We start from the raw sequence: 21,155 nt of genomic DNA on the forward strand, positions 1-21,155 counted from the left end.
CCTCCCTCCTTTGAAAATGGCTATAGCTTTGCTGTGTGTCCTCAAAATTCTCTTCATCCCCGTTGACCCAGGCGAGGCGGGCGTTCACACACCCCAACCCGCCGCTCTTGCCAGTTGGCACCGACTGCCCTTGGTCAGAGCCCGGCATCTCTAGGAGACGGCGATTACCCAGCTTTCCGCACAACACGGCCTTGTTTGGTTTAAGCAGCAGCTCATAGAGGATTGCGGTGGATCGCACTGTCTTGATGCGTGTCTGACCTGGAGAAGAGCTCTCTGCCTTGTTAAACTCCGATTGTCCGAGCAGCATGTGATGCGGACGACGCGTCGCACCCAGCCCGCATCTCCCCATCTAGAGTCCTCGGCGGCCGTCCTGTTGTGTTTTCGCTGCCACGTGCCCAGCTGCGTCTTCAGAGTCCACCCCTGTGGGTGCACACGCTGGCCATGCGCACAGGATGACTCGGCATCAGGTTTATGAGCATGATTTTTTACGCTTCTGACAAACTTTGACCCACGTCGTTCCTCGGAAAGGCCACCGCCTTCTCCCAGGTTGTGTCTCCACGTTGAGCAGTTGGACCGTGCTCTGGATAGAAAGACGGCTGGGACACCGTGGTATCCGGGCTCCGTTCCGCGCCTTGTGAGAAGGACGTCAGAAGCCGGCCGGGCTCTGCCTGTCCCGCCTCCCCCCACCGCGGTCGTGGCATCCTGTGGACATCCTCCCTTTGTCCCAGATCTTCATCCGTGTTGCGGGCCCCATTTCTGCTCTCCATGCCCTGTGTGTAGAGTCGGTCACCCACGCTGCTCACGGAGGCTTGACTTGACTCCCACCGTGTGACGCAGCAGGTGGGTGCCGCCGTCGCTGCCCCGGGCGTGGCTGCCGCCCGCCTCTGCTCCGAGAACAAGCGTTGGTAACGGACGGCACGCATCCGTAGCCCCGCACCTGCCTTCTGTGTGATGACAGCAGTTTCTCACTCTCTGAAAGGGACGTGCCGTCACTGTTCAGCGATCACGCTCCTGGCAATATTCAGAAACATTTATTGTTCTGCAACCAGCATGACTCTCTTCTCTTGCTATTAATCTCGATGAACATCTCTCTTCAACTGTGGCCTCAGTCACTGAAATTTATAAAATAGGATCTCCCGAGGCTTAAATCTCTAATGTCCGTAAAGTCAACGTATTGACTTCCCCGCCTCGTGCCCAGGTCAAGAATGGCAGCGACGACATCAGGCATGAGGACCGAGCAAGCGCCTGGTCCCTCCTCTTGGTGCTGTCCTGTGCCATGAGCAGCCAGGCAGAGGGGTGAGCCCTCGGGGCCTGGCCACGTGTCCCTCTGTTGTCGGGCGCCGCACGTAACCCATGCAGGGACCGTCCACGCCAGGCGGTTGTGGAGATGCCGGCAGCTGCAGGGCGGAGCAGGGCTTCCAGGCCTGGTGCCGACATGCCACAGGTGCGCCTTCGAGAAAACCTTCAAAGGTGTAGCCAACTTCCGCTCAGCCTCCCAGGGAGCTCTGCGGTCCTCGCGGGGTTCCCGTAAAGTTGATCTAAAACCTCCTTGGAATGGGCTGGGGCGTCCAAGAGGTGACCCAGGAACCTGCCACGAATGATGTGGCTGTCCCACGTGGGTGCCCCCTTTCCTTGGTGCTGGCGGCACAAGGCCCAACGCGGAGCCCCACGCATCAGCTCCAGTACCAACAGAGCATCGCTGAGAGTTGCTCGTTGAAAATCTCTCTCAGTTTAGGCTGAGTAGAGCAATTGTACCTTTTGGGAAGGAGAGTAGAAAATGGGTTTGGAATGCGGCAAAACACCACGGAGCTCATTGTGCACTCATTCCTTAGGTGGCTAGCGATAACCTCGAACACGAGCTGGCTCGTACTCCAGCCCTTGCTGCGGGGCAGGCTTCTCTTCCCCACCAGAGGAAGCGTTGCTTGCTGCCGTGTGGGGGTTTGGTCCCTTCCTAAGTGCTCGGTTTTCCAGGTTTTCCACAGAGGACTCACTAGCCCACATAAGACGGTTCGGCAGCCTTCTGGAAGGTGCGCCCCCCCCCCCCCACTCATTCACCACGGAGGATGGTCAGCCTCCTGTAAGTGACTCTGGAGACGCCTCGTGGCCCTCCCCCACAAGAGCACCCTTCCGCTCATCCTCAGACAGAATTTGCTAAATGCAGTTCAAAGGCAATCAATACATCGCACAGAGAGTTTCCCCACTTTTTTCTAAACAAACGCATTCCTGAGGAGTTAGTTTATTCACAGATTGCCACGAGCGTTAATGACCCCCCGAGTCTTGTTCTGCCAGTCACCCAGATGGCTGTTGATAAAGATTTAGCATCATGTTCTAAGTGTCAGGGCTGTCAGTGGGGCTGAACCATTTGACCAGAAGAAAAAAACGCACAGGGAGCTATTGATTACAGCTTCCCGGTGTCACTTGTTCACCAGGATTTAGGTATTGATGAGGCCTCGAGTGAAAACAAGCCCTCTCCCTTGTGGGCTGCTACCACAAGAACAAAGGCGAAGTTGGAAAAAATATTCAGCCAGCACCAGAATCAGAGGGATTCCATTATTGATTGAAAGGCCCCTTCGTGTTATTTTTGTTGGAGACAAATCTATGGGTTTGGAAGTTTTATAGCACATGAGAAACAGTCTGTGTAAGTGATGGATTCAGTATTGGATGAATTAGATTTCACAGCGTGAAGATTTCAATGCAGCTGTGATATTATGAGCTGCTTGGTTATTGATAAAAATTACATTTTATGCAGTACAGGCTTTCAAGAAGAGGGTGTAGAGGGTATGGATCCTTTGAAATGTCCATAGGGCGCAAGTACATTTTGGCGGCCTTGGTTATTTTCGTCGTCTGAGATCCGCCACCAAAGTTAACACGGACAGAAGCGGTGCTCCCTGCCTCTTGTGTAAAAATCGTGCGTCTTTGGCAAGCGACCTGCTGTCCCGCAGTTGCTGCCCAAGATGAAGCCTGGCCGGGGCGGTGGCCGTCACTGCCTTTCCACGGGAGTAGGGCTGTGGTCTGTGGGACACACGGAGCAGGGAGGAAAATCAGAGCCCACCCGTGAAGTCAGCGTTGGGTGGGGAAATTGAATCGGTACCTAAAAACATCTGTGAAACTAGCTCGAATCTTTATCAGTCAAAACTTGAGTTTCACGTTGTTGAGTCCTCGAAGCAATTATTAATGTGACTATTTATTGTATTGATAAAAGCCCTCAATCAAAGTCAATATTCCAGACTTGAAATGTTGTGATTCTCCCCCCAAGATGACAGGGATGATAGGCTGCTTGCGGGACGGGGCGGCAGCGGGAGCTTTCCCGGTGTGTGAAATGGCACAGACGGGAAGCCAGCTCTCCCCAGACCCGCCCTGACCCTGTGACTTGTCCTTAGATCCCCTGAGACTGCATGCGTTCCCATGGCAACCCAAACTTGCAGTCAGAATAGGGACTGGTCTGTGATGCGGGAGAAGTTAGGTTCTCAGCATCCGAGCCAGGTTACCCACAAGGCCAGCGATCCCCCTCGGGCAGCTGGTGGAGAGGCCATGTGCAGGCGCCGGGTTCCGCCCCCGCTGGGCTGGACTCCCCTCCTTGCCCCTAAACTGCCGTGGGAACTTGGGCAGGAAATGTAACCCAAGGCTGACCGTGCCTGGCCTGAGGCTTGTTGGAGGCTGTGTGATGTGCCACAGCGGGCACAGGCCACGTTCTCCCTGGTGGTGTCGTTGAGTGCTGGGTCCGGGATGGGACTGGGGACCGTGCCCTCTGCCCAGAGACAGATATGGCTCGGGGCCTACTGGGGGGCACTCTAGGCGGGTTGTTTTGTGTGACGGGCTGAGGTGGATGCACGGCCACAGGGCGGCTAGACGCCATGAGAAGAGACCCCAGGTACGTGTGTTCAGCCACTTTCCTAGAAACTCAGCTGACTGGTGGCTGGTCGCTGGTCGCTTTGTCCAATTCGGGTCTTTGGAGTTGGAGCTTGGGGGTAGGGGACGTGAATCTTCTCTCTGTTGAGCTGCAGACTTAGTAGAGGGATTCTGAGAAACTCTCACCCTTCAGGGCCCTGCAGGAGTGGCCGTTTTTCCTTGCAGGACATTTGGAGCACGATAGCCACATGTGAGTGCACGGAGAGGGGCTGGGGACAGCAGGTCTGGGGCTTCAGGAGGTGAGGCAGGATGGGAGCTGAGTGGTCCCTGGGTACCACCCGGCTCCCTTCCAGGGTGGGGTCCGCTGGGGGTCTGTCTCCAGAGCGGGGCCAGTTCCTATAGCCGTGCTGGCTGGCTGTTCACGGAGCACTGCTGTGATCTGCACAACAATGAGAACCGTCACCCTAGCATGTCCTGGGCCTTCCGTGACTGACCACCCACGTCCCTGCACCCCAGTCAAGATGCAGCCACTTAGGAATGAGGGCTGTTTTACCCGGGACCCCTGGGCAGACCATCTCCTGAGAGGTTTGAACTCTGCTGAGAATCCACCAGATGTCCTGTCCTGGGAAGTCTTGGGTTCTGAGTAACTGCTTGTCGGGGTCTTTAAGCAAAATGACCATTCATCCCCCAGAGCCCCCACTGTGGGAACACGGTGTGCCCCCTGCAGTTGGCATGCTCTAAATAGTGCCCACTGGCCACCAGGGAGGCGAGGTCAGCAACTTGAGACAGGCTCCTGTCCACTCTGGCTTTAAGGGGCCATAAGTTCCTTCCCTTTCTTTTCCTCCTGTGTCCTGGGCCAGCTGTGCAGTGGATAAAGGACAGCAGGGTATTAGCTTTATTCAAATAAAAGCTCAACTCGAGAGGTGCTGTGGCCACAGTGGGCTTCCCAGGAATTCTGGCTGGAATGAGCCCCCCTTCCCTGTTAACCAGCCCCAGCAGAGGCAGGTGCTGACGACATCTGTGCTGCGGGGCAGACAGGTCCCCTCGCAGGACCCCACCTGGTGCTGGGCATTCCCATGCCTTCCTCCCAGGATGGCTGGTCAGGGAGTCCTCCCCGCCTCGGGCCGGGGGTAAAGGATGCGGTGGCGGGTCCCTTCTTCCGGTGGGTGTCCCACCCCATGGAAATCAAAAGCAGGGGCAAGGCGCACTGTGCCCACCCTCCACAGTGGACTCCGTCCTGAGAACAGACCCTGAGCAGGTCTGCCAGCGGACATCCTTGGAGCTCCTGTCTGTGCAGCCCAGGCCAGTGGCGGGACCACCCAGGCGCTCCCCTGGGGACCGCTGCTGAAAGGGACCCCCCTACCCTTGGGGAGGACAGAGGTCTTCTCTGCTGGGAGAATTGACTACAGGGAGTGTGTTAGATGGGATTGTTGGCCTGCGTGTGGCTACAGGAATAACGAACCACCCATGTGACCGTGGTCCCGACTCGAATCCAGGACCTGTGAGCTCTGGTATCCAGTTTGGGATGTGGAGGACCAGACACCCATGGGTCTGCCCTGTGCCGGCCCCAGGCAAGGGCAGAAGGACTGCAGGGCACGGGGGGAAGAGTCCTGTCCTTGGGGCATCAGGGTGTGGTAGGGAGACCTGCCTGCGATGTGGGCCCTCCTCCTCCGGGGCTGCAGGCCAGCCTGCCTTCCTCCGGGACTAGTATCGCAGCATGTCGAGCTGCCGGTAAGTTGGATTGGCAGGGTTTGGTGAAGGCCCTGGGTGCGCAGAGCCCAGCCCTCACTTCCGTTTCCTGGTGTGTCCCAGTGACGCACGGCACCCAGACAGCCGTCACCGTCCCTGGTCCTGGCAGTGGGTCCTTTTAACGGTGGGTTGGCTTCTCTTTGTAGGATTGTATTTGGATTTTCATCATGAGTTGGTCTTGCTTTTAGTGAAATCGTTGTGTTGATTAAACACCTGACTCCTCCGTCTGTCTCCAGAGGTGGGCGCACAGGTAGGCCCCAGCGCCCTGGGGAGGGCTGCGGGTGGGCACGGCCCCGGTCTCGAGTCCTCAGGGATGCTGTTGGCCAGCCTCTCCCAGTCCAGGTATCCAGGGGCCAGATGGTGGCAGCGGCTGCTCAGGTGAGAACAGACGAGGACTAGAGTTTCTCAAACTTCCAAGTATCCCGGGATTAAGGAAGGGAGACGCACTCCCAGTGCAATGCAGAGCATGAAGCAGGTCGGCAAACCTTCCCTATGAAGGGCCTGGTAGTAAATACTTTGTTTTGCAACAGCAGCCCCAGACAACATGGCTGTGTTCCAATAAAACTTTATTTACAAAAGCAGGTGGGGACTGTACCAGTTTGCCACATTTTTCCGGTGCCTTGCGTGAGTATGGTCTTCCCTGAAGGTTCCTGTCACTTCTCGAAATGTTTGCGAATTTTACCTACCGCCCCGTAACTTGGAAATGTGATTTTGAAATTTGTAAGCATACGCCGCAAATTACTTACCAAAGACAGTTTTCTCCTTCCGAATGTTGGTATAAAGGGATTCTCTGGAAAATGCCGTTCATTTGCCTTGGAGCGTCGTGTCCGTCCTCGGCCCGTGCCGAGACCCCCAGAGACCAAGGGGTGCACAGCGCCGAGGCAGCCAGCCGGGGGCCTGCATGTCACTGTGGTCAAGGGCCTTGCTCTGGATGCCGAGAGACCTTGCGGGCCCCGAGCCCAGACTGACAGGGTCGCCTCTCTGTCTTGCAGCTTCCCATCCTCATCCCGTGCCACAGAGTGGTCTGCAGCAGTGGAGCCGTGGGCAACTACTCCGCAGGCCGGGCCACGAAGGAGTGGCTTCTCGCCCACGAGGGCCGCCTGACAGAGAAGCCGAGCTGTCCGGGAGGCTCCCGTGGGGGTGGCATCCCCCACCCCCAGCCTGCTGGTGGAACGGAGGACTTGTGGGAGTAAATACTTGAGTGACACATAAAGGTTCTAGCACATTGGAGGTGGTCTGTGCGGTATTAAAAGACCTGAACGTGTCCTGGGGGACATAGCGTGTGTGCCTTTTCTTGTTTCCACATTTTACGGCAGAGTGAGTTCAGAGAACTGGCCGTTGTTCATCGTTTGTTTCTCTCTCACACCGTCGTCGTTCCATTTCTAATGTCTGTTAACACAGGGATAAGAAAGTGGGGGGCCCGGCAAGCCTGAGAGCCACCGTCCTCCGGGCAGGTGGGAGCATCCGGCACCCGCCAGGGCCCTGGCCCCCCCGACGCAGGCCTGTCCCCCTGAGAAGCTGGCCTCCCCGGCTCCCCTCTCTGCTTAGCCATTGAGGCTGCCGGGACGGTGTCTCCCACTCAGGCCTTCCTGAGGGAGGCCCAGCCGCGGAAGCCAGTGCTCATGGAGGTTTCCTAGCGATGTTCTTCTCACCGCCAGAAAACCAGTGCAGGATGCACACACTTTGGGTTGTATCGGTTGAATGGAAAAGAACCACTTACCAAAGTGATTTGGGAAAAGAAGTAGCTCCTTGAGAGGAGTTTGGTCTAAATGGCTCCTTCCCGAGGGCGGAGGGTGGAGGGTCTTCCTCGGGCCCTAGCCCCTCTCCTGCCGCTGCTGACCTTTGTGCGCTCCAAATGGAAGGTGACGATAGAGCCTAAGAGTCAGAGGTCACACAAGAAGGGGGGTCTGCTCCTGTCGCTGGCAGCAGAGAAGAGTGTTTCCAACCACGTGCCACCGTCCGATGCTTCATTATCGCGTTGTCATTTTCTCTTTGTAATTAACCGTACCTGAGAAACACAAGGGAAACTTGCAGCTATGCATGTGGATAAATAAGAATAGAGCGTATGATGTATGGAGAAAATAAACTCCACCCCACTGTGCAGGAGAGAGCTGTATTTTTGTCAGGGGTTCCTGTGACAACGCAAACCCCAGCAGGGAAGCTCAGGTGCTTTGTATGTGTCACCGAGAGCCTGGGTAAATATACAGCCTGTAATATGCATGGTTTGGGCGTATTTTAAATTCCATGTTACCTTAACGCCGGTAAAGGAACGGTGCCTGATGTAAACAGACTTTAGGCTTTTCTCACCAATTTGCAATTTGTTATATCCTTTTATTATGTCAACCAAATTCTGGGTCTTTCCCCTCAAAAATAAAGTGGTAGGACCATTACTGCATCACCTTCTGATTTCCATCCTTCTCCCTGCTGCTGTCTCAAAGCCTGCCGTCCGGCGCCCGCAGTGGCCACGTGGAGGTCTGATTTCCGGACAGGCCGCGGGGCCACCTTGCTTCACCGAGCCCCTTGGCAAGCTTCGACAGCTGTAAGCACGCCCTCCCGGCGTCTCCGCGTGTGAGCAGAGGGGCCCGTTTCTGTGTTTCTGACGTGTTGGGAAGGCGAGTGGGGGTCCGGGGTGCACTTTGCATTTGGGGACTGCAGAAGTGGTTGTGTTGTAAATTCTGTGAGGAAAATGCTTTTCTCCAGGAACTGACGGTCACCAAGAAATGCGGTCGTGCTCTGCCCTGAACGGGCCGGAAAACCGCGGTCCTCGCAGGCAGGAGCTCTGGCCTCGCTGGCCCGGGTGTGGGTTTCGTCTGAGTGCTTTCCAATAGAGGGCACCATAGCAGTGCACTAGGCTGTGGTCGGGAGACCCCCAGTCGCCACGTCTGTCTGAGGACAGACTTGAGAGTGGGGGCAGAGGGAGCTCTGCGATCGGCTCTGTGCCGGTCCCGCGGAGCACGGGGTGCCGTCGGTGCTGCTGGCAGACCCTGGTGATGCTCCGCGTGTCCCGTGCCGCCCGCATGCCGTGCACCCCAGCCACCTCCCGGGCCAGGAAGGTGTGGGTCCCTGACACGCCGCGTGCCTCCCACCGATCTCCAGATCCCCGGGTGGGCTCCCAGGGAGGGTTCCTGAGTCAGACGGCCACACGCGGGCGTGCCTACAAGGCCCACGTCCCCGGCGGGGCTCGGCCACTTGCGGCCGGGGACCCGCCCATCAGAGCAGACCGAGGTGACCCCGCAGCCCCTCGTGGCCTGGCACCGCCTGCTTGGGCCGTGCCCTTGGTGCAGTACAGACCGCGTCCTGTTTTCTGTCTCCCAGGGCTTCCTCGGCCCTGTCAGAACGGGCCTGATAGATGCCCCGAGGTTCCCGCTGACAGAGGCACGGCCGTGTACCGCTCCAAGGACAAGCTGTGCGGGGGCCCACATGAAAAGCCAGCACAGTCGCCTAGAGCCACTGCTGCTCAAGGTTGCAGTGCGGCTTATGGAAATAAGGAGGAAAAGGAAAGGCACAAAGAAACACAAAAATACTTTCCAAATAAAAAGAAATGTGGAAACAAGAATTAGTCGTGTTCTTCGGCCTCAGCCTCGGGTCCCCTGCACTAACGTGGCGCATGGTACTTTGAACGCAGACACGGAGACCCACGGGGGCGGGACAGCCGGCTCCGTGCAGCGGCCGTTGTTTGCTGTTCTCCCCCGTTTCCAGAGACCAGGACGATGAGAGGTTCGGAGAAAACGGTTGTTTTTGCGGAGCCACGTGCATACGGTACGGATGCCCTTGGCCACGCAGGAGCCGAGGTTTCCAACGGGTGGCTGTGTTCTCCGGTGCCTTCTCCGTGTGGAGAAGCCCCAGGTAAGCCCACCGTCGTCCACCGCGTCCTCTGGCTGCATCGAGGGGCGAAGTGACAGCACGGGTCTGCCGCCATTGCGCCCAGAGAAGAAACCTCGCGGTGTCTTGTGCGGGCAGGGGCTGGAGGGGATGTGGCCGAAGACAGAGCCGCAGACCACGTGGGTCGGCTGCTCCCAGTTCTAGATACAAAGGGTGCGGGCAGGGCCCATTCTGGAGAACGCAGGTAAGCTCACCTTGCAAGCGACTTAGTTGGGGCTTTTAATCCTTGTCTGCTTCTTAGCAGAAGCGTTGCTTGAACGACCTAGAGAGACTGAAGCCGTTTCTAACCCAAATGTCTTTGGGAACAAGTTTTCTTCCAAGTCTCCTGTCTGTACACCGCGTGCTCACACAGTCGCCTCTTTTGGGTGGCCAGGCGTGTCGAGTGCAGGTGTGTTTATGTCAAAACCATCGTTTAACCGGGTCACGAACAACAACGTTGTCCCAGAACTTCCTTCAAAACTGTAATATGGGAACAAAACCCTGTTCAAGGGGGTTGCTTCAAAACCTAAGTGGTGGCTCGATCCAGCGGGTCCCAGTGGGGTCTGCGTGCTGCTCCAGATGTCCTTGTCCTCCCTGCTGTGGGCCCGGCAGGGGCAGGCGGGCACTGCTGGCCGTGTCTCCTGCCATCGGCACCCACAGCCATGACCATGGGCGGCCGCGCCGGCCCCAGCCTCGGCCACGGTTGGAGCAGGTGGGACGTCACAGCCGAATCGACGTGAAGACTGTTCAGAGCTTGCCGGAGATCTTTGTGCGATTTGGGTTTCAGGCCGCACACAGAGGCCTCTGAAGTGACAAATGACTTCACGTGGGACACACAGAAAGAGTTTATTTCACTCAGAACACTGTCCTATAAGGGCGGGAAACTAAGGCCTTCTCCGTGGTCCGAGAGCCGCCATGTCTCTGGGCGTCCCAGTGCGTGCTTTGCGTGTTTTCTTGCTGCTGTGCCGGCGGTGGGGTCACAGAGGGGGATTTAACTTGGCTTGGTCTCCTTCGGCCCGTGTGCGGTTGCTTTCTCGTTCGCCAGCGTTTGATGGAGAGTTTGTGTTTAGGAAACAAGTTCACATCAATTTTGCCCGTTATCAGTTTGAAAGACGTAGAGATTTAAATGGAACCCTGCCATGCAGCCCCTGTCTGTCTGTCCGTCCGTCTGTCTGAAGGAAAGGGGGTGACAGTTGAAAGGCAGGCCCAGAGCCTGGAGAAAGTGCAGGTCCCGACGCGTCTGTGAGCGGCTGAGGGCAGCTGTGCAGGGTCCGCGGACGCCGTGGCTCCAGCTGCCGACAGACGAGCACGTCTGGCCTCCATCAGCCGGCCGGCTCCGCGGGCTGGGGGGCGAGGCGCAGGCCAGGGGCCCGGACAGCAAGGCGCTGCGGGACGCAGAGCCCAGCCTGATGAAAGGACATCGTTAACGAGTCTTTAAAGTTGTCTCAGTGTTTTTTCATGGAAAAAAGCCACAAGAAGAAGATTCCGCATGGACGCTAGTTAAGATCGATCACGAAAAATGCGGCACTGGGGTCATAGGGCACCTTCACAGAGCCTCGTGTTCAGCACCCTGTTCTGAGCTGCCTTCCTGGGTTCCTGGTGAGCGGAGCTCGTCTGTGGGTGTCGGTGCTCAGCTGGACCAGGGGCCCCACATCCGAGGACGTGAGAAGGAGCTTCAGTGCCCTCATCATTGTTAACTCTGGTGCCACTGGGGCAGAAATGACTGCTGGCTGCCAGCCATCCTGGGGATCGCTCTGCACGGCTTTTCCTCATATGTGTGGTTCCTGCCCACACACACCCTTCCTGGGGCGAGGGGTGCGAGGGGCACAGGAGAGAGGCCAGGGACTTTGTCTCCCCTCTTTCCTTGCCTCTCAGAGGTGGAGTCCAACCCCCCCCCCCCGGCGGGCACACCACCGCACACACACACACACACCTGAGGCTTTCCTTAAGTCTCCCGCTACACGTCACTTCTGTTTGGTTCCCAAACATGAGCAACATGTTTGCTTCCAGATTGGTTTGTTGACTTAAATTAAGAAAAACCCAGCTGGAGAAAATATCAGTGTCCAAACATTAAGCAACATGTGATACTGTGCAAAAAGTCTTGCTTTTGCATGTTTTGATGGCCATGGCTCCCAGAAGAAGTGGATGCCTGTGTGAGGCTCTTGGCAGGCAGTGCAGGGGCAGGTATGCAGGGCTGGGCTGCACTCCCCAGCAGGCAGTTTGGGCCCCGGGCCCTGTGGGAAAGCCCTGGAGCCTGGGGCACCCCCAGCCCCAGGCACATCTCCGAGGGACCTTCAGAGGGGAGTCTGAATCTGTGCCCAGGAAGGAAGGGCCAGCCCTGGCCATCTTTGGGATTTAATCAGTCGAGAGCCCGAGAGAACAGGCTAGAGGGCCCTGACCACCTGCTCACATGGCAACCACACGAGGGGCATCCTGTGCCGTGTGCAACCCACCAGGTGAGGGAGGCCCACGGGACAGAGGAAGCTGGGGGCTGGGCTGAGCTCACAGCCCTTGTGGATGGGTTCCTTTGGGGAGTGAGACAGACCCTCCCCCCACCCCCCCGGCAGTATTAAACTTGTGACAGCTTGGAGATCCTTCCAGATACAGATCCTTCCAGATAAGCGTGCGGTGCTCCTGCTGAACGCAGATCCTCAGTGCCAGATGGTTCTAGTCCAGCCAGAGCAAGCTCGACCTGGGCCCGGCACATTCTCCGGATGCTTCCTTCACAGGCCTTGCTTTGCTCTTTTGAGTCCCAAAAAGGGGAAGTACTCTGAGCAGAAACCTCTGTGTGAGAGGCCGCGTGTGGGCAGAGCCCTCACCGTTGTGGCTGCTGTGCTTACCCCGCTGGAGCGGCCCTTCTTGGATGTCCTGTGGGCCTCCCTGCAGCTGCCTCCGCTGAGGACCTTCCCCCGTAACCGGGAACGTCTGTGTCCTCTTGTTCACACCTGTCTGAGTGCCGACTGCGGGGACCTGGCCCTTCCCCCCTTCTGTGTTCTCGCTGCTCCGGGTGGGCCTTCCGGATCCATCTTTCCTCCTCTTGTCCTTCAGGTGTTGCTGAGTTCCTGTCGCACTTGCTGTGCTCTGCAGGGCATCTGCATCCGGGGATGGGGTCACACTGTGTATCCCTGGACACAGCCCACAGCTCCCAGCACCCCCCAGGCAGTCCCCCCGCCCCCCGGAAGGAGGTGGTGGGGCGGGGCTGCTTCGGCCCCATTGCTCTCATCAGCAAGAGTCGAGAGCGGGGTCCTGGGCACGTTGAAAGACGAGGGCAGGAACGTGAGCCGGGGGACAGCCCGTGAGCTGGGAAGAGGGCTATGACTTGGCAGGCCCATGAACCCATACCTGCCATCTGGATGCACCGGCCTGGGGAGCCCACCCTTTGCTGTACTCAAGTTCAAACCTAGTGTGGGCAAGTGTTCCTAGGATGTTCTCTTCACGGTAGTTCTGCTCTTTCTAGAATTTCAGTATTCTCCCTCAAGTGGTCTTCTGTACCACAATTTAGACCATTTTTCTTGGGAAAAGGGCTTTCGTGGCTTCACAGGCTTTGGCTGTGATCCTCTCTTCCTATGCAGCCTCCCCAGGTGACCCTGCCCTGATGACCCCATCAAATGTGCGGGACAGCTTAAGTCTGGGCTCACAGGTTACTCGCCTCAGCTGAGACCCTTGCTGAAGAGGGAAGAGCAGTAGCCGTGACCACACTGTCCACCTTACTGGCCCCGTCAGAGTCTCCAGTCAGGTGAGGTGGATGGAAGAAAAGTCCTGAGCCAGAAATGGAACATTCTAGAACATTCTGGAGCCAGCTCCCACAGAGCCGGTGGAAGAGCTGTTGGCTGGAAGTCAGTCTGGTCGTGGAATGAAGAGGCCACCCAGGCCCTGCACACAGGTGCAGACAGCCTCCCACTTTGGGGTGGGAGGGCAGTGCCTTCCAGAGACCCTGTTCCGCTGTGGGTGGTCCTCAGAGCCCCCGGGCCCCATGCCAGTGGGTCCCCATCCCTCTCCTGGGACACAGCAGCAGGCTGTGGTTCCTCCCTTCTCCCCAGCAGAGGCCCTCCGTCTTTGTGTTCACCATCCTCCAGCCGTGCCTGGGAGCATCTTAGCCTGGCCAATGGCTACACCCAGGGCAGAGAGTGGGCCCAGAGTGTCCCAGCCCCTGACCCTGTGCCTTCAGAGGTCACGGAGCCCCAGTCCACTGAACACATGACCTCGCCCAGACACACAGCCTCCACCTCTGTGAGGACAGTGTGTGCAGATGTCCGTGCCAACCTTGAACTGGGTGGAACAGGCATCTGGAAAGGAGAGAGGAGGCCCCCAAGGAGGGCTGTGCCCAGGAACCACAGTCTGTTCCTCAGGACCCCTCCTGGCCACCAGAGGATGTGTCTCTGTTCCAGGTGGCGTGCAGATGGTCCAGCCTCACCGCCCGGACGTGGAAAGGCCTGGGGCGGCGTGGCCCTCGGGTAAGTGTGGGGATCAGGGAGCAGCCCGTGCAGATCGTCACTCCTCGGCCCCCATGCACAGGTACTCTGGGTTCAGGTGGCATAAACCAGCCCCGCCAGCGAGGCACTGGCTGCACGTGGCATTCTGCTGGGACTGCCCATGAGCATGGTCTCCCCAGAACCTACGGGCCAGCACGTGCCGGGCCCGCCCTGCACCCCACTGCCTCTCAGACCTCAGCAGAGCCCCCTGGGTGTGCGCCCAGCCACACAACTCAGACACACGGCTCCCGGCTTCCTCTGCCAGGCAGGCTCTCGTGTCCCTGTCACCCATGGCCACTCTGCCCCTTCTCCCAGGAGGTGGGGTCCGCGTAGACCTCCCTGCAGGAGTGCTCCCCTCAGAATGCTCTGCCCCCTGTGTCCCACCCTGGGGAGGCCTCCCAAGACACCTGCTGGGACAGCCAGCTCTCCATCCTCTGTCCTGTCCTTTCCCTCCAAGCACAGCCACCGTTTTGCCAAGGATTGCTTGTCTGTCTGCTCATAGGCTGAGCAGAGCTCCTGGGGACAGCAAGGCCTGGACGCCAGCCCCAGGCCCGCAGGCAAGGCCATCCTCTACCTGCCACCCCAATCAGCAGAGCCTCAATTCACCCGGAGCTGCCCATGCCTCACGCTTTGGCACCATAGTCCCTGCCCCACCCCGCCCCACCCTCTGCCAACAGCCTTTCCTGGCACAGACCCCCGTCTCCTACCTGCTTCCTAACCTTTCTTGAGCCCAGCAGATCCCACAGCCCACGTTCCATGAGCTGGTAGAGACAGGCTCTACCTTGAATAGAGCTGATCCCACTGCTTCCTCTGTCCTCCAGGTAGGGAAACAGGCCCAAGGTTTCAGGACTTGTCTAAGGCTACAGGCAAGTGTGCTGCAGAGCCAGAAGAGGGACTTGGGGGGAGAACAGAACCAGGGAAGGCATGGTCAGCACCCAACCTGACGCAGGCAGGTCCTCGGGGTGGAGTTTGCACAGCAGCCAGGATGGGGCTCACCTTGGAGAGACTGTCCCATGTGACAGAGAGCCCAGAAGACTCTCCAGGCCACATAAAAGTAAAGGTAGTAGTAACAGAATCATCCCTCCAAAGAAACAGGAGTGGTGGAGGATGTTCTTCAAAGTTGTGCTTATGATACTAAAAAAGGAATCACTCTAACGGTCCATCAGTAAGAGACCGGGTCAAATCCGTCGGGATGTTGATTCGGGAAGGGGTGAGGTGTTTAGTCTCAGCCTCCGTGTATCTTCCTGGACGGCCCGCCTCTGGCGCAGGGAAGGAAAGTTGGCACAAAGCCTCACAGTGTATGTACCTGCCCCAAGAAGAAGGGGCTGGAAGGTTCTACTGTGTGTGCGTGACCGCTTTCTCTGCAGAAGGGGTCTTATGAGCCCCTTCCTCACACCAGGGGCTACACTGGTGTGATTGGGGGCATGTGTGACTTCTGCAAGGAGGGAGAGAGGAGCCATTCTCAGTGTTTTGGAAACTCAAGAGCCCTGGTATCTGCAATTCCCGCCTGGTGCTGTGGGCGCCGCCCTGTGACCCCCAGCCTCTCCGAGAACCTCTAGAACCCAAGTGGAGACCCCACGGGAGGGATTTGGCTCCTGACAGCCCCCTGGGTCTGGGCCAACAATGTGGTAGAGACAGGCTGACAGAGGACCCTGTGTTCCTCAGGAAGTAAGTTCTCCATTTGAAGAGGGTGTTCCCAAGGAAGTTTCCAGCAGTGTTTCTATTAATTTTTGCTTGCTTTCCTGGAAAAAGCACAGGATCCAAGGAGAAGTGACATTTGAAGTGTCTGGTTCATAGAAGGGGTGGGCACAGCTATGCTATGCCAGCCCCCATGGGCTGTCTTCAAGGGACAGTCACGGTCCTGATGAGACATTGTGAAGCAGTGCTTGTAGGCCAGAGTCCATAACGTGGAGGGAACAGCTGTCTGTCCCCAGCCCAAAAGAATGGGAGCACCTTACGTTTGGCCAAGGGCTCTCTTTCTTAGGGTTTTAATGGCTTAACTTACCTACACTAGGCCCTGTGGGAGCAGATCACAGGGGCAGCAGACTCCTAGGTGGAGATTAGTGTCTCCCCACCAGCTTTCTTGGCTCGAGTCAGGCCTCAGCCCTGGCAGAGGGGGGGTGCAGGTACACGGGAGGATCTGGAGAGGGCTCCGCCTAGGTGCATTCTGATTTACGTACCTGCTTTTCCATCCCGTCTCCTGAGGCTGTGCCAACTCCCCCAAGAGCCTGGCTCAGGGGCCCCGAGGGAAGCCGTGGGTGACAGGGGACTTTTCTTGCTGGCATCAGAGCCTTGGGGGACACCAGCGGGTCTGTGCTGCACAGTTGCATGCATTGGGCACATGCCTCAGGAATGGGGAGGAGCTGTTTTCTTGGGCATGATTCCTCGAGATTCTGGTGTCATCATTGGTTCTGTCCAGAGTGTGGCTTTCGAGTTCCAGAGTGGCAGAGAATGTGTCTGATAGGGAATTTGGAAATCACCACCCAGCATCATTTACTTCCCAGCTGGCTTCCGAAAGCAGCAGTGGATGAACATTACCAGAAAACCCTGGCTGGCCAGAGCTGGTCCCGGCACCACGCGGGGCTGACCAGGGGTACGGGGGTGCTGGGGTGCTGGCAAGAGGCCCTCACTCATCCACCACCTCCATGGGGCCCTGGGACGGGTCCTCGCCAACTGCACATGGCCATGCCGATTCCCAGGGCCACCTCGGGAGCCTGCCCTGGTCCGGGGCCTCCTCGCGGGCATTTATGTGCAGACACCTGAAGGCCAGGGGGGAAGGGGTGTAAAGCAAGACACCATCTGAGCGGAGAAGGGGCCCGAGCACAAGGGCCCACAGCCGGGAGCATCGGAGGGGGTGGTGGCGGTACAGACATTGGGACAGAACAACTAAAATCTCGTTAATCAGCTTATCGCATGAGGGCAGGAGGCATTTTCCCCTGTTTCTCAATGCGTTTTATAAAACAGAAGCTGTCAACAGTGGAAGATGTGAAAGGCAGGGATGTGCCAGCCTCATTGCTTCCTGCACTGGAAGCCTGTGACTCTGCTGCTTTTCCCGGAAACAGGTGCGTCCAGAGCAGTGGCCAAGAACCGCCCGGGGTCCACGTCCCCGCCCTCGCCACTGCCTCGGCCCCCCCTGCAGACCACGAAGGACCCGCCCCATCTCTGACTCTGGGTGACTACAAGGGCTGAGACAGAGGTAGGCAGCATGGTGCCTGGCGGGCAGGGGGGACATTCAGCTAAGAACTTTATAATTTTGTTAGAATAAACTATTACAGGGTTGCTTGAGTGGCTCAGTGGGTTGAATGGCCGACTTCGGCTCAGGTCATGATCTCGTGGTCCGCGAGTTTGAGCCCCGTGTCAGGCTCTGTGCTGACAGCTGGGAGCCTGGAGCCCGCTTCTGTTTCTGTGTCTCCCTCTCTCTCTGCCCCTTCCCTGCTCATACTCTCTCTCTGTCTCTCAAAAATGAATAAAGTTAAAAAAAATTTTTTTTAATTTAAAATAAATAAATGAGTAAAAATAAAAAAATTAGGATAAACTATTATACAATTTTATGACAGAAAACACATTCTATGTAATGCAGACCAAGTTACTTTAAACCTGTAGTGGTGCTGAGAAAAGCTAGAGATCGTACCTCTGACAGTTGCTGAGTCTTTTCCCTCTCTCTCTCCCCAAGAAGGGAGGAGAGTTCCGGTTCCTCCCTACCACTCTGACCCCAGAGTGCTCACATGTTTGATGTTCTACGTACGCCAAGGGGTCCCCCACCCTGGGGGTTGGAAAGTCAGTTCTCTCTTACCCGTAACCCTGGAAGAGAAGCAAAGCCACCTGCTGGCCTCCAGGGTGCTGGTGTTGAGTGTGTGTGGTCGTGGTCTGGAGGGCCGACTGTGTCCTCCGGCCGTGGACTCAGAGTCACCCGGCTCCAGACGGACGCACATCTGGGCCTCCACGGGACGTCCACCAGAGGCACATCGAGCGGCAGGGAGGGCGTTCGCTTTGAGCACGCAGCTCCGCTCCCCTGCGGCCGAGGCACCCGACTCCTCCCGCTCCGTCTCCAGACCAGGACGCTCCATGCAGGGCCGAGAACCCGCATTTAGCTGCCTTCTCTTCGACGTGACGCATCTGAACATTACAACACCAAGAGGGATGCAGCTGTCGGTACCTCTCCACGCAAACATCGGACTTCTGCACCAGGAGGCAGCGTGACGGGTACTGTGTAGTTTCCAGCGAGTTGGTCTCAGATGTAGATGAGCAGGATTTCCCGGGAAGGGGTGGAACCTTGTGGTGGGCTCAGCCCGAACCTGCCGGGGCATCGCAGGTGCCTTTGTGGCTGACTGTGGGTCCCACCTGCCCCTTCCCTATCCCACTGGCACCCCAGTCCAGGAGGGTCTCTCCAAGCCTGCCCTCCCAGCAAGGGGCCTCGGGCTACACTCAGCCGACGTCCATAACGCTGCCTCTGAACTTGAGCCGCTGTGGCGTCCTCCTTGCTGCAAGAACAGCACCATGTTTGAACTCTCTCCCAGAAGCTCCTCAAGCCAGGAATCTCATTCCCGTCGTGCTGGGGAAAGATGACGATGATGCTCGAACATGACGTATGCATAAATGGTAGATCTTGTTTAAAAAAAAAAAACCGTCTGCAGAGCAAGGCGCTACAGTGATCACTCAGCGTGAGTAGTTGAAACTTCTTTTCTGTGTTTCTCTGTGTAGTCTAAATTTTTGCAACGGAAATGTGTTAATGGCTCTGATTATAAGAACAGTGTATTTACTGGGTGAAGAAGGGCCCCCCGACAGATGTCTTAAGACCGTACTGGTTGCTGCAGTCTAATCTCAAGACGACATGCCTGTCACACTTCTGCTCTGTGCCTGCAGGGCCGGTGGATGAGAATGCCCCAGACGAGATCATGCCCAGACGAGATCATGGAGGGGGGGTGGGGGGTGGCCAGGCAGCCTCCACGTAGACGGGCCGTGTGACTCCAATATGAGAAGGACCCAGCTCGGGGCATGCTGTCTCAGAAAATCAAAAGGGGCTTCCTGGAGGAGGCAGGGCATGCACTGTACCTGTTACTGCTGGACAGGACATGGAAGGCCTTTCAAGTAGAAGGAGCTCCAGGCACCTTACAGCAGAGGAAACCAGGGGCCCAGAGGGCAGTGGTGATGGTCGGGCAAGGGGGAAGGCCGACACTCTTGCCACCGGGGGTGTGGTGACGTGTGGGGTCAGCTCTGGGTGAAGTTCCAGATGGCAATCAGGAGAGCAGTGCATGGCAGGCCTCACAGGCATCAAGGGACACCACGGCCCCTACAGCCCTGACTTTGTCTGGCGGGAGCCCCCTAGGTCTGCAAAGACCTGCCTCATCTTACAGCCTTTCCTCACCTTACTGCCCTGGGATGGTGGACTTTTCTGAATCCCTCCTTTGTCACTGAAGTTCGCCCAGCACCCCACGCAGGGAACGGCCACAAGACCCGAGTTCCTGGCAGGGGAGATAGGCTGTGAGGAGTGCAGGCCCCAAGGAGATCACGGGGGCCTCACCTAGCATCCCGCTGTCCTCGAGGCCAGGACTGCATCACCGGCACCCTGGGGACCCATGAGAACGGAGGCGCCTTGCCCGGCGGAGAAGCCTGCTCGTCTCTGCATCCCGTGTTTTACATAATTAGGTAAGTCGCTTAACATCGCTGTGTCTTCTTAGAGAAGCTACTAATCCTTAGAGCTAACAGGACTCACTAATTAGTGTAGAACACTTAGAAAATGTAAGGAATTCAGATGTGGAGTATAATTGGCCGGTCCTCCTGGTATTGACACTCAGGCCACAGCCCTGACAGGGCCGCGGGCCTGGCTTTGTCAAGACGGCGTGGTGGTTTGAGGCCCAGACCTAATCGAGAGGGGCCGTCCCGAGCCCCAGGGCCGCCCACGGCGTGTCCCGCGCTGCTTTGCAGGTGGAAGCAGGCGTGGGGTCGAGAGTGGGCGAACTGGTCGGAGTGGATTTGCCTTGCTAGCACACGACCTGGAGTTGGTGTGAGCAGCAGCTCGGGGAACCAGAGAGAGTGGGCCGGAGGGGCCTGGGGCTGGGCTGCAGATCACGAGTGGCTGAGAGCCACAGGCTGTCCCACGCAGACCTGTGTGATCCTCCTGCCATCTTGTGCCTGGAACGGAGCTCCAGCCGTGGCCTCAAAGTTTGCACCGAGGGCAGAGCTGGCACTCAGCCCTTTCTCCTGTGTCCCTCTTTAGGGGACAAATGCCACACTTCCTTCTCAGGTGGCAAGTTGCTCAGAAAATAGATCCAAGCCCCAGACCTGGGCAGCACCTACCGTGAGTCCCAGGGACACCCGCGGCCACGTGTGGGTGTGGATTCTCCACTGGCGTTGGAAATAAGATGGCGATTGCGTGTCCTCTCTGGCGCGTCATTTCCTCAGGACGTATGGAGCCGTCAGCAAACCATTAATCTCTCTTTGAACCGCGGTGACAATGTTTACATTTAAGATCAAGATGACGGTTATTGGAAGAACTCCCCCAGAAGCTCTTCTCGCAGCTGGAAAAACACGGCAGCGGGTGAACAGAGAGAGCCGTTGCTGGGCCAGAAGTGACCACGAGGCGGTCCGGGAGACCCACACTTACAGAGGGCGCTGCCCGGGGAGGCAGGCATCTGACGGAAGCTTGTCCGCAGGTTGGAGCCGGCTTCGAGAACGGGGAAGCCTGAGCCACACGGTTCGTGGCTGGGCATTCTGGCCACGCTTGCGGGAACCTGCTTTCGACAAACCAACTACAAGAAGTTTCTGAAAAGAAGTGTTTCTAGAATTTGTGCCCGGACAACACAGAAAAGAACCAGGGACTCGCAGAGGTGAAAAGCCAGCTTTCTGAGCATTCTGGGAACCTTCTGGCAAGTCCTTCATTTTAAGAGAGACCTCTGGGTGCCCTCCAACACCCTGCGGGGCCTTCCCCTGGGCATCGTCCATCTTGGCACTTTGCACACTGAGCGCTGAGACCCAACGCCTTGTAAGGTCTGGTCAAATGGCGGTCCCTGTGTTGGCACGACGGAGCCTTCTTTGTCACAGGCCTCTTCAGAGAGCACTTTAGTAAATACGGGACGTTACCAACAAAACGCTGACATTTTCTCCTTCATCAGAACTGGCGGCTGCGATCCTTACAACACGCCGTGATAGGTTGCATTTCCCCCAAGAAGGATTAGCGTTTTGCTCCCAAACAACCCAGCTATGAAGATGTGAAGCCCAAGGCCA

The 21,155-nt window shown here is 57.4% G+C and overlaps 1 protein-coding gene and 1 long non-coding RNA gene across 7 annotated transcripts in view; both read left to right on the plus strand.

Annotated features, from left to right (window-relative positions):
* Positions 1-6,869, plus strand: part of MGMT (O-6-methylguanine-DNA methyltransferase) — a 296,343-nt gene extending 289,474 nt beyond the window's left edge. For all 6 annotated transcript variants that reach the window (XM_049645898.1, XM_049645897.1, XM_049645895.1 and 3 more), the window contains one exon: positions 6,591-6,869. In XM_049645898.1, coding sequence (XP_049501855.1) covers positions 6,591-6,791 — 201 coding nt within the window. In that variant the 3' untranslated portion in view covers positions 6,792-6,869. The remainder of the gene's footprint in view (positions 1-6,590) is intronic.
* A 10,747-nt stretch (positions 6,870-17,616) lies between these two features.
* LOC125933044 (uncharacterized) overlaps positions 17,617-21,155 on the plus strand; it is a 28,874-nt gene continuing 25,335 nt past the window's right edge. Inside the window, exons 1-3 of the long non-coding RNA XR_007460851.1 lie at positions 17,617-18,134; positions 18,449-18,592; positions 19,480-19,577. This is a non-coding gene — a long non-coding RNA (uncharacterized LOC125933044). The remainder of the gene's footprint in view (positions 18,135-18,448; positions 18,593-19,479; positions 19,578-21,155) is intronic.

The sequence above is a fragment of the Panthera uncia genome, chromosome D2 (genome assembly GCF_023721935.1).
Source record: "Panthera uncia isolate 11264 chromosome D2, Puncia_PCG_1.0, whole genome shotgun sequence".
NCBI lineage: Eukaryota > Metazoa > Chordata > Mammalia > Carnivora > Felidae > Panthera > Panthera uncia.